This window comes from Pituophis catenifer, unplaced genomic scaffold, assembly GCF_029215685.1.
Source record: "Pituophis catenifer annectens isolate HBS135680 unplaced genomic scaffold, rPitCat1.0.hap2 SCAF_13, whole genome shotgun sequence".
NCBI classification, from domain to species: domain Eukaryota; kingdom Metazoa; phylum Chordata; class Lepidosauria; order Squamata; family Colubridae; genus Pituophis; species Pituophis catenifer.
Window position 1 is genome coordinate 14,316,547 of NW_027256893.1, and position 14,573 is coordinate 14,331,119.

The window sequence follows — 14,573 nt, forward strand, 5'->3', positions numbered from 1 at the left end:
GAAAACACAGTAGACTTCATATTGTAGCACCGTATTGCCAATCCTTCTTATTTTGTTTTATTTATTTGCTGTATGTTTCATTTGGTTTGCCTCAGCTCGGTTGCCTTTGTTCAGTAGACAAAACACAAATTACTTAATGACATTTTAGTCTAGTCTGTTATGCAAATCCATCTTGAATTATCAGTTTACGGTTCATGGAAATGATGATAAATACTTTTTGAGGATTCTAAAATAACTGCCAAGACCTTGATTGTTATCATGCGTCATTTTTAATGAACTGTGGACAAAATACACAGGTTTGTAAAAAAAATAGCTTGACTCCACCTGCTCAGATATAGGGCTAAACCCAGGAAGTGTGAGACTGATGCATACCATCATCCGTTGAAGCTAACTTTAGCCTGGTTACTTTCTCTCTCACAGGCTAACCTGAGATTATTGTTGTTTGGGGAAGAAGAAAATATAAATCTAAAACAGGCATCAATATTGAAAGGCCCTCTTCAATGAAATGATTAAAGGTCCAGGAGCTTTATTTTCCTCCACATCTGGTTAAGCTGCAGCAGATAAAATAAAAGTCGGACTCAGGGGAAATTCACCTAAACAATTAACAGCTTTGGGGGGATTTGCCAAACTGGATAACCTGTTCTCATATCCTGCTTTTGTTGAAGCAAGTTATTGTAATGGAAAACAGGATATACATATATATATATATGGATTTGTATAGTCCTTTCACCTTTAGAAGCCCTCTGTGATTGATTGCCTTTGCCGAATTGTAAGAACATCAGATATTGGTTTGAAAAGAGGGGGGGGGGCTCTTCTCTAGCTTCTCTCCCCCAAATGAAGAAAAAAAAAGGCATAAATTGCTTAAGTTAACAAATGCAATACCCTTGCTAGCTTTCTTCTCTGAGAACAAAGGGAAGGATGTTGGCTTGTAGCTGTAGATTCTTCTCAAAGCAGTTCTCTCTGGAGCGGATCCCTGGACACTGAGGTGAGAAAGGTTTTAGGAAAATTAAAGTTGCCAAGTTGTTTGTTTATTCTTTTTCCCCCCACACACAAATATCATAACTGAATGAAAAACCAATCTGTAGGAGGCAACGCCCCTTCCTTTTTGAGCCCCAACACTATCAGAAGGCACAGGAGAAAGCACCCTGGCTAAGCTTAAGCAGGATCTAAGCAGACCTGAAATGAATCTGTGAGGGACTGAGAAAAAAATCGTCCCATCACAACCTTTATACAGATTGACTACATTATCCGCTCCAGAAGATTATAGAAGAGCTAGAATGAACTTGCAAGCCCAGCTGTTTGGTTTAGCAGCATGGGTCACAAATCAACAATTGGGCTTGGAGCAGTGGTGGGATTCAAATAATTTAACAACCGGTTCTCTGCCCTAATGACTGGATGGGTGGGTGTGGCCATGGTGGACGTGGCCAGGGGATGTGACAGGCAGCACTCGGCCTCCTGCACCCCCCTGGGAGCAAAAATGGATCGTGGGGGGGGTTTACCCCCTGCCCCCGTTTTGGGCCTAGTAGGCCTCTCTGCAGCCTCCTGAGAGCCAAAATGGGCCTCAGGGGGACTCCAGGAAGGGGCGTGGCCAGCCAGTAATTTAACAACCAGTTTACCCGAACCGGCCTGAACCGGTTGAATCCCACCACTGGCTTGGAGTTTTGATCATAACTGGTCACAATCATTAAGTGCAGCAGTTGTAACTTTGAGGATGGGATGTAACTACATTTTTTGGAGTCCATTCTAATTGTGAATAGTCATTAAGCAAGGACTCCCCATACAAGTAAGAGTAGAATGCACACCCCTTATTTTAAAGGAAAATAGCTTGCCACCAATGGGGTTTGCTTGCAAAGGTGCACAGAAAAATAGATCCATTACCAGAATGGCTGTCAAGAAAATGCATATAATTTTCCACACATTTTTCTACGCCTCTTCTTTTTTTGGCTAAGTTCACAGGATTGTATAAATGAGCTGTAAAGGACCTACACAGGCAGGAGAATGAAAAATGAAGTGTGTATAAAATGGGCAGATTCTAGTACAGAGAGAGAGGGAGAGAATGATACACTAGTCAGAAAGTGATTGAATATTCTGCATTCCATGAAGACAAAATGTTGTGCTCCACATTATAAATGGAGCCTGTGGCAGAAATCCTCCAAAGCCACACCCTTCAAGCAATTTTTGTTTCCTTTCCCCTTTTTATGGAAAGGCAAAAGACGGTCCCTTCAAACTACGGCCAGAGTTCATCAGGATTTTATTTCAGTTCTGGTTTAGGGTAGTTGGAGAGGTGCCACATATGCCTAAAAGAAGGGAAATGCATTTTCCAGTTTCCCAGCAATGACTCCCAGCCCTCCTGTGTCTCAGCTTTTCACAATTTAGTGTGAGCCCTTTGGGCAGGCTTTTTTTTTTTTCTCCCTCCAATAGTACATTTTTTGCAAGGGTTTTGTGAATTGCAGACTTCAGCACAAAATTCTGAAAAGTGCAGGTTTTGGGCAGCACGTGCCTTCCTGTTTGCCTATGCTGGGGAAAGCATCCTGTTTGGGCACCCTCTGAGCTCCTCCCAACGGCATTACGGAGGCCAGTCTCAATTGTCATGAGAAACAGGATCACAAGAGTGTAGATCAAGCTAAATAGGAAACAGGTTAAATTCAATTTTAAAAAAAAAAAAAAGAAAGAACTGCAATGTCTACGAAGTCAAAAGAAACCAAACCAACTTTCTTAGTCCAGACACGTTCAAACTGTGGCTGCACAATGCTGATGGAGATTCTCAATCATCCAGGTCATGGTTGTCCCAAAGGTGCTTTTCCAAAAACGCAACTGGATTTCCTTTTTTCCTTGAAAAGAAGCTTCTTGGATGAGAAGCTAAACGTTGCCAAGGGGGAAAAAAACCAAGGAAGTCCAATTGCCTTTTGGAAAAGCACCTTTGGAATATGTCTCCACAGGCTTACCGTAGTGGTCAAAATTATGGAAACCTTTTGGGAAAAGTGTATTTTTGAGGTTTGATGGCTAATGACACCACTTTTTTTTTTCTTTTTGGGAGTTTCAAGATAATCCTATTCCACTGCTGGAATGGCCTGGGAATAGCCCAGACCTTAACCCAATTGAAAATCTATGGAGCCGACTAAAGACACTTGTTAGTCAGAAGCGACCCAGCAATAAAACCCAGTTAATAGAAGCCATCATTCCATCTTGGTTTCACATTATTACAGCTGAAGAACTAAAAGACTTGGTTCATTCCATGGGAAGATGTTGTAAGGCCGTGATTCATGCTAAAGGTTACCCAACTAAGTATTAACTGACACGGTGATCATTTTTGTATATCTCGTTTTTTTCTACGTGTTTCACTTTTCTTCTTTATGCTGTAACTGTTCTTCTAATAGCAAATCCTTCATAAAAGTTATTGCATTACATTCTTGGTTAAATTATTTTTCCATTAATATATAATTTTATGGTACTACTCCCCCAAAAAAAGGAGTGTTATTAGCTAGTTTTAGAAAATACACGTTTCCCAAAAGGTTTCCACAATTTTGGCCACTACTGTAGTATCGATACAACCACCAACTTGGGTTTTGATTTCTCACACCTATTAAATAGGCCTCCTGACCGCTAAGTGTATGCTTACAAATTAGACAAGAGTGAACGGACTGAAATTGTACCATGGCTCAGAAGTTTTGCATTCTCATACCACCCCGAACTGGCATTAATCCATCACGGGAGGGTGATTGAGTAATAACAGTGATGGTTTCATAATACAGGGAAAGATAAATGAATTAAGCCAGTTGGGTTCTCATAGCACACCAAGCCACAAAAATGTAACCAAGGCTAAAACTAACTGAATTAGCAAACTCAACAAAGGTAGAAACTAGAATTTCCACAGGACTCCAGCTAATTAACAGTTTCTCCATAGCTGTGCATGTTTTTAGAGCTCTGGCCTCAACCGTTATCATTTATTCTTCTATGTAAGGGAGTAGGTAGGATGTGTTGCTATGATGGATTTTCTACGTATTTTTAAAACCTTGCCATTTTGAACCTTACAAGGGAATTCCCATCTTGCAAAAGGGGGTGAAGGAATGAAGTTTTAGTACTTTGAAAAGCTGGGCATCCAATTAATGGTCACCATTTCTCAGATTCCTTTTCTATCAAACTTTCAGAAGGCAGGGAAGAACAAGGAAGGGAAAAACAAGAGAAAGAGAGAAAGAGGAAGGAAGGAAGGAAGGAAGGAAGGAAGGAAGGAAGGAAGGAAGGAAGGAAGAAAGAAAGAAAGAAAGAAAGAAAGAAAGAAAGAAAGAAAGAAAGAAAGAAAGAAAGAAAATGTTAAACTTTGAAAAGCTTTAAGGTAGAAAGTATTTAAGAGAACCATGTGCTAACAACAAAAGATTTAGCATATTAGCATTAAATAATGCAATAACAAAAAATTCAAATATTCCTATTGTGCCTATTATATCTAATCATTATAGATTCCTGCTTTTAATGGAGATTCCAACTCCATTAAATTGGAGAGCAGGAAAGAAGCCAAATTATTCCCCAGCAGAAGATATTCTAACCAATAAGCCTAAAATTTATATCAGAGATGGGCAAATTGAGAGCCATGGATTCCTGTGGCCTCTGAGTCTTTCTCTTTATTTACTTAGCAAAGTGCACTTAATGCACTTAAAAATGCACTTTAAATGCACTTAAAAGCACTTTTTAATGCACTTAAAAGTATTCAGTAATGCATTCAGTGATGCAGGAATGCATTCAGCATTCAGTAACGCACTTAAAAGCATTCAGTATCTGACTGGAGAGTAATTGTATATTTTAAATGTTCATTCAATTGAAATGTAAACAAAATGGATTCTAATTACATTTGGGTTCTTAAGGCGTTTTGGAATGTATGATCCTTTACTCAAGTCTTATTGTCAGCTCAGGGAGAAAAAAATGGGCATTGATTTAATTTCTTACAGATTTTATTACACGATTTTCAGTTTTTTTCATAGAAACATCATAAACAATGCAATCTATTCCATTATTGTTTAATAATCAACTTTTCCAAAATAGAATTCTAAAGACTTTCCTTTGTGTTTTTAAATGTACTTGGGTTGGGTGGGGGAAACCTTCTGGGAACTATTTCTATCTCTGCCCAGTTCAGTTTCTTGGAATTGTAGGAAACCTGAAGCTCTGGTAGAAATTCAGGTCTTTGCCCAGATCTCATGACTGCATCATTTCTCTCCTGCAGTAGGAAGAAGGGGGTGTCTAAAGATTTCCCTTGATATCCTTAGGAGTCATTTGCTCTAGTCAAGCTTTTGCCATCTGGAGGAAGTCAGCCATGTGGTCATTCTCTTCTCCTTCCTTTAATCTCTAAGCAACACATGCCACGGAAATCTTGAATGCTGCGAAGCTTTCTTTAAACTGCAACTCACATCAGCAGCCCTGGAATTCAGAATCCAGGTCCCACCCCATTTCCTCTGAAGGAATCTTGGCACGTCTGGGAAGCAGTTGGAGCGCAAATGCATGACTGATGTTTCTATTTTCTTCAGAACATCGTACAACTGCTGACCACATTCAACGAACTTCTTAAGCCATGTTGTCATCTAAACAAGAACACCACTGAAAGGGTGACAAAACCAGAGACTCTTCATTAAAGTCCAGAAGCATGGCTTATTTTATTTCAAGTGTGGGCCCACTTGTTCTCCAAGTCCAGACTCATAGCGAGGGTATGATTAAGCAATCATCAGTCTATTCAGGAAAACAAGGTAGAATTCAAGAATGAGGAGAAACAGAATAAATGTTGCACTGAGGATTCTTCAGTTCCAACTAACCTTTCATCCATTATGACCATTTGGAGATAGAACAGTAGGAACAACTAAACTATTCCTCTTCGCAATTCAAGAACAGCAGTTCCAAACACAGGGACCAGTTCTTCAGTGTAATTATTTAGTTTTATATAATTGCATTACATACAATTATATAAAGCTAGTAGCTCAGGATGTCAGCCAAGGAGCAGGTCTGGCAAACTGTTGACAGCAGGTTTTTGGCAGGGGTGTCAAACTCAAGGCCTGAGGGCCAGATCTGGCCCGTAGGGTGCTTAGATGTGGCCCACAGGGCCGCCCTGGAGATAACAAAGGTACCTCTGCCATTCGTGGCAGCTCCATTTGTGCTGGCAGAGGTTACAGAAGGCCATTGCAGCCGAAAATGAAGCTTGGGAGCCCGTTTTCACTGGCAGAGCACTGGGCCACCAAAGGTGCCTCCAACATGAGTGACGTTGAGCTGGCCCTGGCACCCTGAGGTCAGACACAACCCTGATGTAGCCCTCAATGAAAGCAAGTTTGACACCCTTGATCTACGGCAATGTTAACCTTAGCAAGTTTAGATGTGTGGACTTCAACTCCAAAGAATTCCCCAGCAAACCTGTTGGTTCAGGAATTCTTGGAGTTGAAGGACAAACATCTTAAACGGGATAAGGTTGAGAAACAACAATCGAAGGACTACACAAATGAGTGGAAAGTTATTTTTGAAGGTATCTGTTCCAAGATACACTTTACAGATTTACAGAGTTGGAAGGGACCTTGTAGGTCATCTAGTCCAACCCCCTGCCCAAGCAGGAGACCCTACACCATTTCTGACAAATGGCAGTCCAGTCTCTTCTTGAAAGCCTCCAGGGATGAAGCTCCCACAACTTCTGAAGGCAACTTCTGTTCCACTGGTTGATTGTTCTCATGGTCAGGAAATTCCTCCTTATTTCGAGGTTGAACCTCTCCTTGTTCAGTTTCCATCCATTATTCCTTGTCTGGCCTTTGGGTGCCTTGGAGAATAGCTTGATCCCCTCCTCTCTGTGGCAGCCCCTCAAATATTGGATGTATGTGATGGGGCCAGGGCAATGGACTGGATCCATCCCTTGTTAATATAGGTCAAAGGAAGGAGAAATCACTATTTCCTGAGATAGTAAATCTGATATTTGCAATATTAGAACAGTCTTTCCCAATATGATGTTCTCCAGATGTGTAGGACTTCAAAGACAAGAATTCCCAATCTCCATAGTCAGCCATATTGGCTGGAAAGTATAGAATTTGAAGACCAATGTTATTTGGAGGACAATAGCATCAGCAGTGACAGTCACAGGCTTTGAAATTTTGGGTGTGACATGGAGAATAGAGCTCTGCTTTTTTTTATTTGTGTGCAATGTATACAACACATGTTAAAAACAGGCAGGACTTTGATCACCTGGTGGTGGCATCTTTTGGAGTCAGTGGAAGTCGTTGAAGGCATCAAGCTGGGGAAAGCTGTGTTAGAAGATATTCTCAAAGATCAATCAACGTTTATTTCCCAGCAACTTCTATCCATCATTCCTAGTGCTGCTTTTTGTTTTAATTATTTTTCTATAGCAATTGCAAACTTTATTTTCTAGCTGAAATGCAATTTGTGGTATACAGAGGCTCTTTTGGCCAAAGTAACCTCAGAGTCGGTCGAGATGCAAAATCATTTGATCTCAGGAACAAGCTAACAAGTTGCCCGCAATTATTACAAACCATAAAAACTGCATATTTTGAGCATATTCACTCCTCCAGAGCAATTATTTTGCACAGTCACTCATGCCCTCGTCACCTCTCGTCTGGACTATTGTAATGCTCTCTACATGGGGCTCCCCTTGAGGTGCACCCGGAGGCTCCAACTGGCACAGAGTGCGGCCGCGCGGGTGGTTATGGGAGCAACATGGAGCTCCCATGTAACACCTCTCCTGCGCGAGCTGCACTGGCTCCCGGTGGTCTTCCAGGTGCGCTTCAAGGTTCTGGTTACCACCTTTAAAGCACTCCATGGCTTAGGACCTGGTTACTTACGGGACCGCCTACTACCATCAACAGCCTCCCACCGACCAGTACGCTCCCACAGAGAGGGGCTCCTCCAGGTGCCGTCGGCCAAACAATGTCGGCTGTCGGCCCCTAGGGGGAGAGCCTTCTCTGTGGGGGCACCAACGATCTGGAATGAGCTCCCCCCAGAGATACGGAGGATTCCGGATTCTTTTTAAAATGTATTAACTTTTCCTTGGGAATTGTGATTCTGCAAATTAGCAGAAATTTTGGGTGGAATTGCTGTCCAGGTATAATTCCCAAGATTCTTTGGAGACAGGGCCATGAAGAAAAAGCCTCCATCTTTGAGAATGAATATATGACCACTTTTTAAAAAAATATTGGAAAATTAATTCAAACAGAGATAATACTGTAGATCAAGTTGGGTATAAACAGTTTCTATCCCGTGATTTGGGTGGGGACCATTCCATTATTACTGTTGTTGTTTATATCATTTGCCTGCTTTCCCAAAGGATTGAGGTAGCCCATATCCTAAATGTCAGTTTAGCTTGCAGGAAAAATAATGCAGTCGTTAATTTTGAACCTGCTGATTTGCGACTCCGAAAATGCCAGGGATGAAATCCTTCCAGTTGTTCACCCTAAGCGGAGGAACATTAATAGCCTTCTGCGTGGAGTTGCATATGCAGTTCTAAAACAGGAGTGTCAAACTCACAGCCAGCAGGCCAGATGCGTCACACACTGGCCACGCCCACCCCCGGTTTAGCGAAGGGGGGGAAGTTGTGATACGTCACGTGACGACAACATGTCGTCGCGAGTTTGATACCCCTGCTCTAAAAGGTAGTCTGCTTCCTTGTTATTTTTTTTTTTTAATCACACACCACTGCTAGGTGAAACTGATATCTCATTGTTTCTAAACCAGCTTCTTTTCTAGCAGTATCTGGTTAAAAGAAAAAACGTAGCTCCTGAACGAACACATGGAAATCTCAAAAATATTAATATTAATTATTATGAAATATTAATTATTAATTATATATAAATATTAATTATATAAATAGTATTAATTATATATAACTATTAATTATATAAAAATATTAATTATTATGAAATATCATCTCTGGTAATATTGTATTGCAAACTAGGGCATACAAAACCTTTGCTTGACCAATTCTTGAATACAGCTCATCTGCCTGGAACCCGCACTGCATATTGGACATTAATACAATTGAGCGAGTCCAGAGATATTTCACGAGAAGAGTACTCCACTCCTCTGCTCGCAACAGAATACCTTATGCCACCAGGCTTGAAATTTTGGGCTTAGACAATTTAGAACTACGCTGCCTTCAGTCTGACCTAAGCGTAGTACACAAAATTATCTGCTACAATGTCCTACCTGTCAACGACTACTTCAGCTTCAACCACAATAATACACGAGCACACAATAGATACAAACTCAAGGTAAACTGCTCTAAACTTGATTGCAGAAAATACGACTTCAGCAACAGAGTGGTCAATGCCTGGAATGCACTACCTGACTCTGTGGTTTCATCCCCAAACCTCCAAAACTTTAACCTTAGACTGTCTACTGTCGACCTCACCACATTTCTAAGAGGTCCATAAAGGTGGCGTGCATAAGTGCACCAGCATGCCTACCGTCCCTGTCCTACTGTCCCCATTTATTTGTATCCATTTCCTGTATTCATAATCATGTTTATAATTATATCTGTTATCTTATACATGCTTGATAAATAAATAAATAAGCATTAGAATTGGGGGATCTCAAAAAGAGAGACATTATTTAGAGAAAAGGCTAACCCTCCAGTTTTGAACTGAGAGACAACTTTATTTTATCTGGTGACACAAAGTCTACTCAAAAACTAGCCAGAGGAAGTGAGAATTGAGTGTTGGGAAAATGAAAATAGAGAGAAAGTTCAAGTTATTTAGAAAGAAAACAGAAGCACACTCTGATCTGGATTACATTTTTATGCCATATATATTGATGATGAAGGCTTGCCAGAAACAAAACTGCGAATTTGAACCAATAAATTAAGAATCTTACGAAGTCAGCATAGATCACGGTTCTCTGGCTTATCAAGCAAGCTTCTCCTCAGAACTGAAGAAGCTTCTTGGATGAGAAGAGAAACGTTCTCAAGGAAAATAAAGTGCCAGCTGCCTTTTGAAAAAAAACACTTGAGACAACCATGACCTGGATGACTGAGAATCTCCATAGACATGTGGAATAAAGGATTTGGTTTAGTTTGGTTTTCAAAAAGAGCATTCGGTTTCAGGGATCTGCGTGTCTAAAAATGACAGCAAAAATTCACTATTAACTTTTAATTCACTAATTAAACCTTGAATTTCATTTTTTTTTAACCTGCTATTAGAAAACAGCTGGTGAGTAACAGCCCTAGGTGCCTGAAAACATTCTTATATGAAAACACCAACTAAATGTCTAATGAATCATCTGCCTTATACTATAGGGCAGTGATGGCTAACCTTTTTGCCATCGCGTGCCAAAAGCGGGGGGAGAGCGGGGGGTGGTCGCACACATGTGTGCCCATGCCCATAATTCTATGGGCCTGGCCCCCTTGCATGCGCATGCGCCCCCCCCATGCTCCCCCCACTTTTGGCACGCGAATGCATGGTGGGCCCAGTAGGCCCGTTTTTTGCTCTCCCCAGGCTCCAGAGCCTCTCTAGGCCTCCAGAGGGCCTCCAGGGGGTGGGGAAGGCCGTTTTCACCCTCCCCAGGCTCTTAGAGAGGCTCTGGAGCCTGGGGAGAACAAAAAACGGGCCTTCCCCACCCCCCAGGCCCTCTGGAGGCAGGAAACAGCCTGTTTCCCTACTTCCGGTGGGCCCAGAAGGCCCGAAAATCAGCTGAGTTCGCGTGCCCACCGATATGGCTCCACGTGCCACCTGTGGCATGCATGCCATAGGTTCGCCATCATGGCTATAGGGTTTTCTTTTCAGCAGGTAGAGTGTCTAACCTTCTCTGCTAAGTAAGATTGGACCTGGTTAACATTGGGATGACAGACCATCAAAGAATTCCAAGACTACAGGCTATACTGGGAAGTTCAAACAAACAAACAAACCCCAGCCTGTAACAAATCTTTTGTGTTAATGTTGTGCCCATGTAGTTCACCAGATGGTTTTTGACTTCTTCAAACGCAGGAGTTTCCAACATCGTTGAACGACAAAGATGGCGAGCTGCTCTTACTTCCTCCTCCTCCTCGTTTTCTTGATCCCGACGTCTTCTGGTGTGCATGGAGATCATTCCTCAAAGTCAAACACAAACGATAACTTGCATAAGCGAATGAAAAGAGAATGGATCTGGAATAAAATGCATATTCCTGAAGAGCAGAATGGGACTTTGCCTCATCATGTTGGAAAGGTATGCATAGATTTGGTCATGGTCAATTAACAGTCACCCACCCAAGAGGTACCACAAGCAAATTCCTGGCATGGAGAAGGACTTTCGCTTTCCACTTGCCCAGCAAAGCCCATTAGGCAGAGATGCAATAGTACCTATCTACCTTTTGCATAATTGAATGCTGCCTTCCATTTCCTGATGTTCTGAGATGCAGGCAGCAAATCTTTGGGAGCTTGGTTATCATCAAATCTGATGTCCCATGAGACTTCTGGAAGGCCCATTTCAATCATCACCATTGTCGGGGAGAAGCAGATTTTTAGTGTCGGGTGTCCATGTTCTTCTTTGCAATTGGAATGCCATGACCCCTTTATTCAGGGGTGGGATTCAAAAATTTTAGCAACCAGTTCTCTGCCTGGTGGTTGGGTAGGCGTGGCCATGGTGGGCGTGGCCTACTCGGCCTCCTGCATCATGGCAGAGGGGGTGTTTTCGCCCTCCCCAGGCTCCGGAGGCTTTCCTCAAGCCTCCAGGAGGGCGAAAATGGCCTCCCCCAGGCTCTGGAGGCCCTCCGGAGGCCGGAAATGAGCCCGTTTTCAGACTTCTGGAACTTCCCTGTTTTTTGCCCTCTCAAAGCTTCCATGCGGGCCCTGGCATCCAAAACGGTCCATGTGGAGACTCCTGGATGGGCGGGGCAGGGCAGGGCGGGGCCAGCTAGTCCTTGCAACTACCGGTTCGGTGAACCAGCTGGAAAATTAGCATCCGAACCGGCTGAAATCCCACCCCTGCCTTTATTGAAAAGAACTAGGTGGTGGATAATGGGATAATGGGGTAGGAGAAAAACTCCTATTTCAAAAGATCCTGTGAAACTCCTGCCAATCCAAATAGATGACACTGGGATACATGGTTGAATTATCTGGTGGGCAAGGAGTCTTAATAATTTTAAGTATGCTTTCTTTCTGCTAGAAACTTCTCTAAGCAAGCATTCTTGTTCAAGCCATGAACACTCCTCTTTTTTTATATACTTTTTCCAGTTTTGTAACATGTGACATTTTCGCCTCATGAATGGCCTCTTAGTAAATTCTGAATGCACTCAGTTCTGAGAACCCATCAAAAAAAAAAAAATGCCGAGACATTAGATATAAGAGCCTTTCTTGGACATTAGATACAAAAGCCTTTCTTGGAAGATCCGATAACAAAAGTACCCCCCAAAAAAGGCACTTGGAAGAAGAGGAAAGGAATTCACTGCAGCCTACACAGCTGACTTAACTTAGCTGATAGCACTTATTCCAAGTGCCCATCTAGGCAATACTTCTGACCTCAAAAGATCTCGCCTCTTTGTCACGGCAATCTGACTTATCCCACAAAAAGCAGAAAGAAAGAAAAACATGCACACGGCCATTAAAAACCAGCTAAACAAAACCTTTTGCTAGCTAGGATGATTTGCAGTGCACGGAGTAAGTCTCAAAAGCTCCATTCTAAAGTAGATATTTCTGCATAACTCAAGTCTCATAGGGACCCCGAGGGGAGATGCATTTTCAAGATAAATCTAATAAGATGATGTTATTAATTTTGGACCAAGATTTGAATATACTATTTATATTGTATTCAGCCAATTATATATTAACCTTTTTGTACAAAACTTTACAAGCTTTATAGAACTATATAGGAGTAGTAACAGTAATGTTATGTACAGGGGTGGGCTTCAAAAATTTTAGCAAGGGGTTCTCTGCCCAGCTACTGGGTGGGCGTGGCCATGATGGGCGTGGCCTAGTCGGCCTCCTGCACCACGGCAGAGGGGGCGTTTTTGCCCTCCCCGGGCTCTGGAGGCTTTTTCGAGCCTCCGGGAGGGTGAAAACGACCTCCCCATGCTCCAGGGGCCCTCTGGAGGCCTTACCAAACTTCTGATAGGCCTGGTTTTTGCCCTCCCCGAGCCTCCATGCGTGCCCTGCATTTACCTGCATCCAAAACGGATCACTTGGGGACTCCTGGGAGGGGCAGGGTGGGATGGGCAGGGCCAGCCAGGAGTGGGATTTGGGGCTTCTCCGAACTGCACAGAATCTTAGCTAGTGGTTCTCCTAAACACCAGTGAATCCCCAGCAGTCCATCCCTGGTTATGCATTATTTGCTGATTATATAGTTACAACTAAGCACAAAACAGATGTAGAAGAAATTAGTATATTTTATTTCCGTTCATCATACCTTTAACCTAAAAGATCCATAATTTATAATAATAATCCCCAAACATTTAAATGAATTTACCATTTTGCATGAAAAAGAAGCATGTTGGTGCTTTTTAAAGCTTTTTAAAAATTTCTTTTTGAATTCAAACTGTGGTTTTGAACTTTACGAACCTTTGTGAATCACCAATGTTTCTGCAGAAATATGACCTAAAATATGATGTGTTCTTCACACAAGTCCAAAAGCAAGATAAAGGGAATCCAATGACATCAATGATTCCAAAACATTAAATTTGTTCATTGATTTATTGAGGAAAAATTATCCGCATTTGGGCCTACAGCTAAGAATTTTCTGGAAAACAGAGAAAAGTTAGGTAGAACATAGATGTCAGAAATGGCAGAGGAATATCTTTAGAAACTCAAAATCAAAAAAGTATACATAAAACTGAGATGCTGTAACCTGAGGTGGAACCAGGGGTGAAATTCAGCAGGTTCTGACAGGTTCTGAAGAACTGGTAGTGGAGATTTTGAGTAGTTCAGAGAACTGGCAAATACCACCTCTGGCTGGCCCTAGAGTGGGGTGAAAACGGAGATTTTGCAATATCCTTCCCCCAGGAGTGGGGTGGGAATGGAGATTTTTCAGCATCTTTCCCCTGAAGTGGAGTGGGAATGGAGATTTTGCAGTATCCTTCCCCTGCCACACCCACCAAGCCACACCATGCCCACCAAGCCACGCCCACAGAACCGGTAGTAAAAAAAATTTGAATTCCACCACTGGGTGGAACTATAAAATTCTCAGACCATGAGATGGGCATCAAATAAATTTAATAAAAATAATGAAATGTTAAAGAATAACAGTGGTGATACTGATTTTTTTTTTATCCTCTCACATCTTTTAGAAGTGATTTTCTCACATACCTATGTGTTCTAGATCACCTCAACGATCAAGAATCCCAATGCCAAATATGTCCTTGAAGGTGAAGGTGCTGGGACTTTGTTCAGAGTTAATGAATTTACTGGAGATGTCTCTGTGACGGAAACGCTGGACCGAGAGAAGAAAGCTGAATATGAACTCACAGCTCTGATTTACAATCGTCTTACCAATCAACAATTGGAGGACCCCTCCAAATTCCGCATTATTGTTCATGACATTAATGACAACGCCCCAGTATTTGTTCAAAAGGTGTTTAATGGTTCAGTGGTAGAAATGTCACCACTAGGTAAGCTTTTTACTCCTCATTTTGGAGCCAGATT

The 14,573-nt window shown here is 42.1% G+C and overlaps 1 protein-coding gene across 1 annotated transcript in view; it reads left to right on the top strand.

Annotated features, from left to right (window-relative positions):
• Positions 1-14,573, top strand: part of CDH5 (cadherin 5) — a 34,718-nt gene that overhangs the window by 2,015 nt on the left and 18,130 nt on the right. The window contains exons 2-3 of the mRNA XM_070952699.1: positions 10,947-11,166; positions 14,251-14,539. Coding sequence (XP_070808800.1) covers positions 10,975-11,166; positions 14,251-14,539 — 481 coding nt within the window. The 5' untranslated portion in view covers positions 10,947-10,974. The remainder of the gene's footprint in view (positions 1-10,946; positions 11,167-14,250; positions 14,540-14,573) is intronic.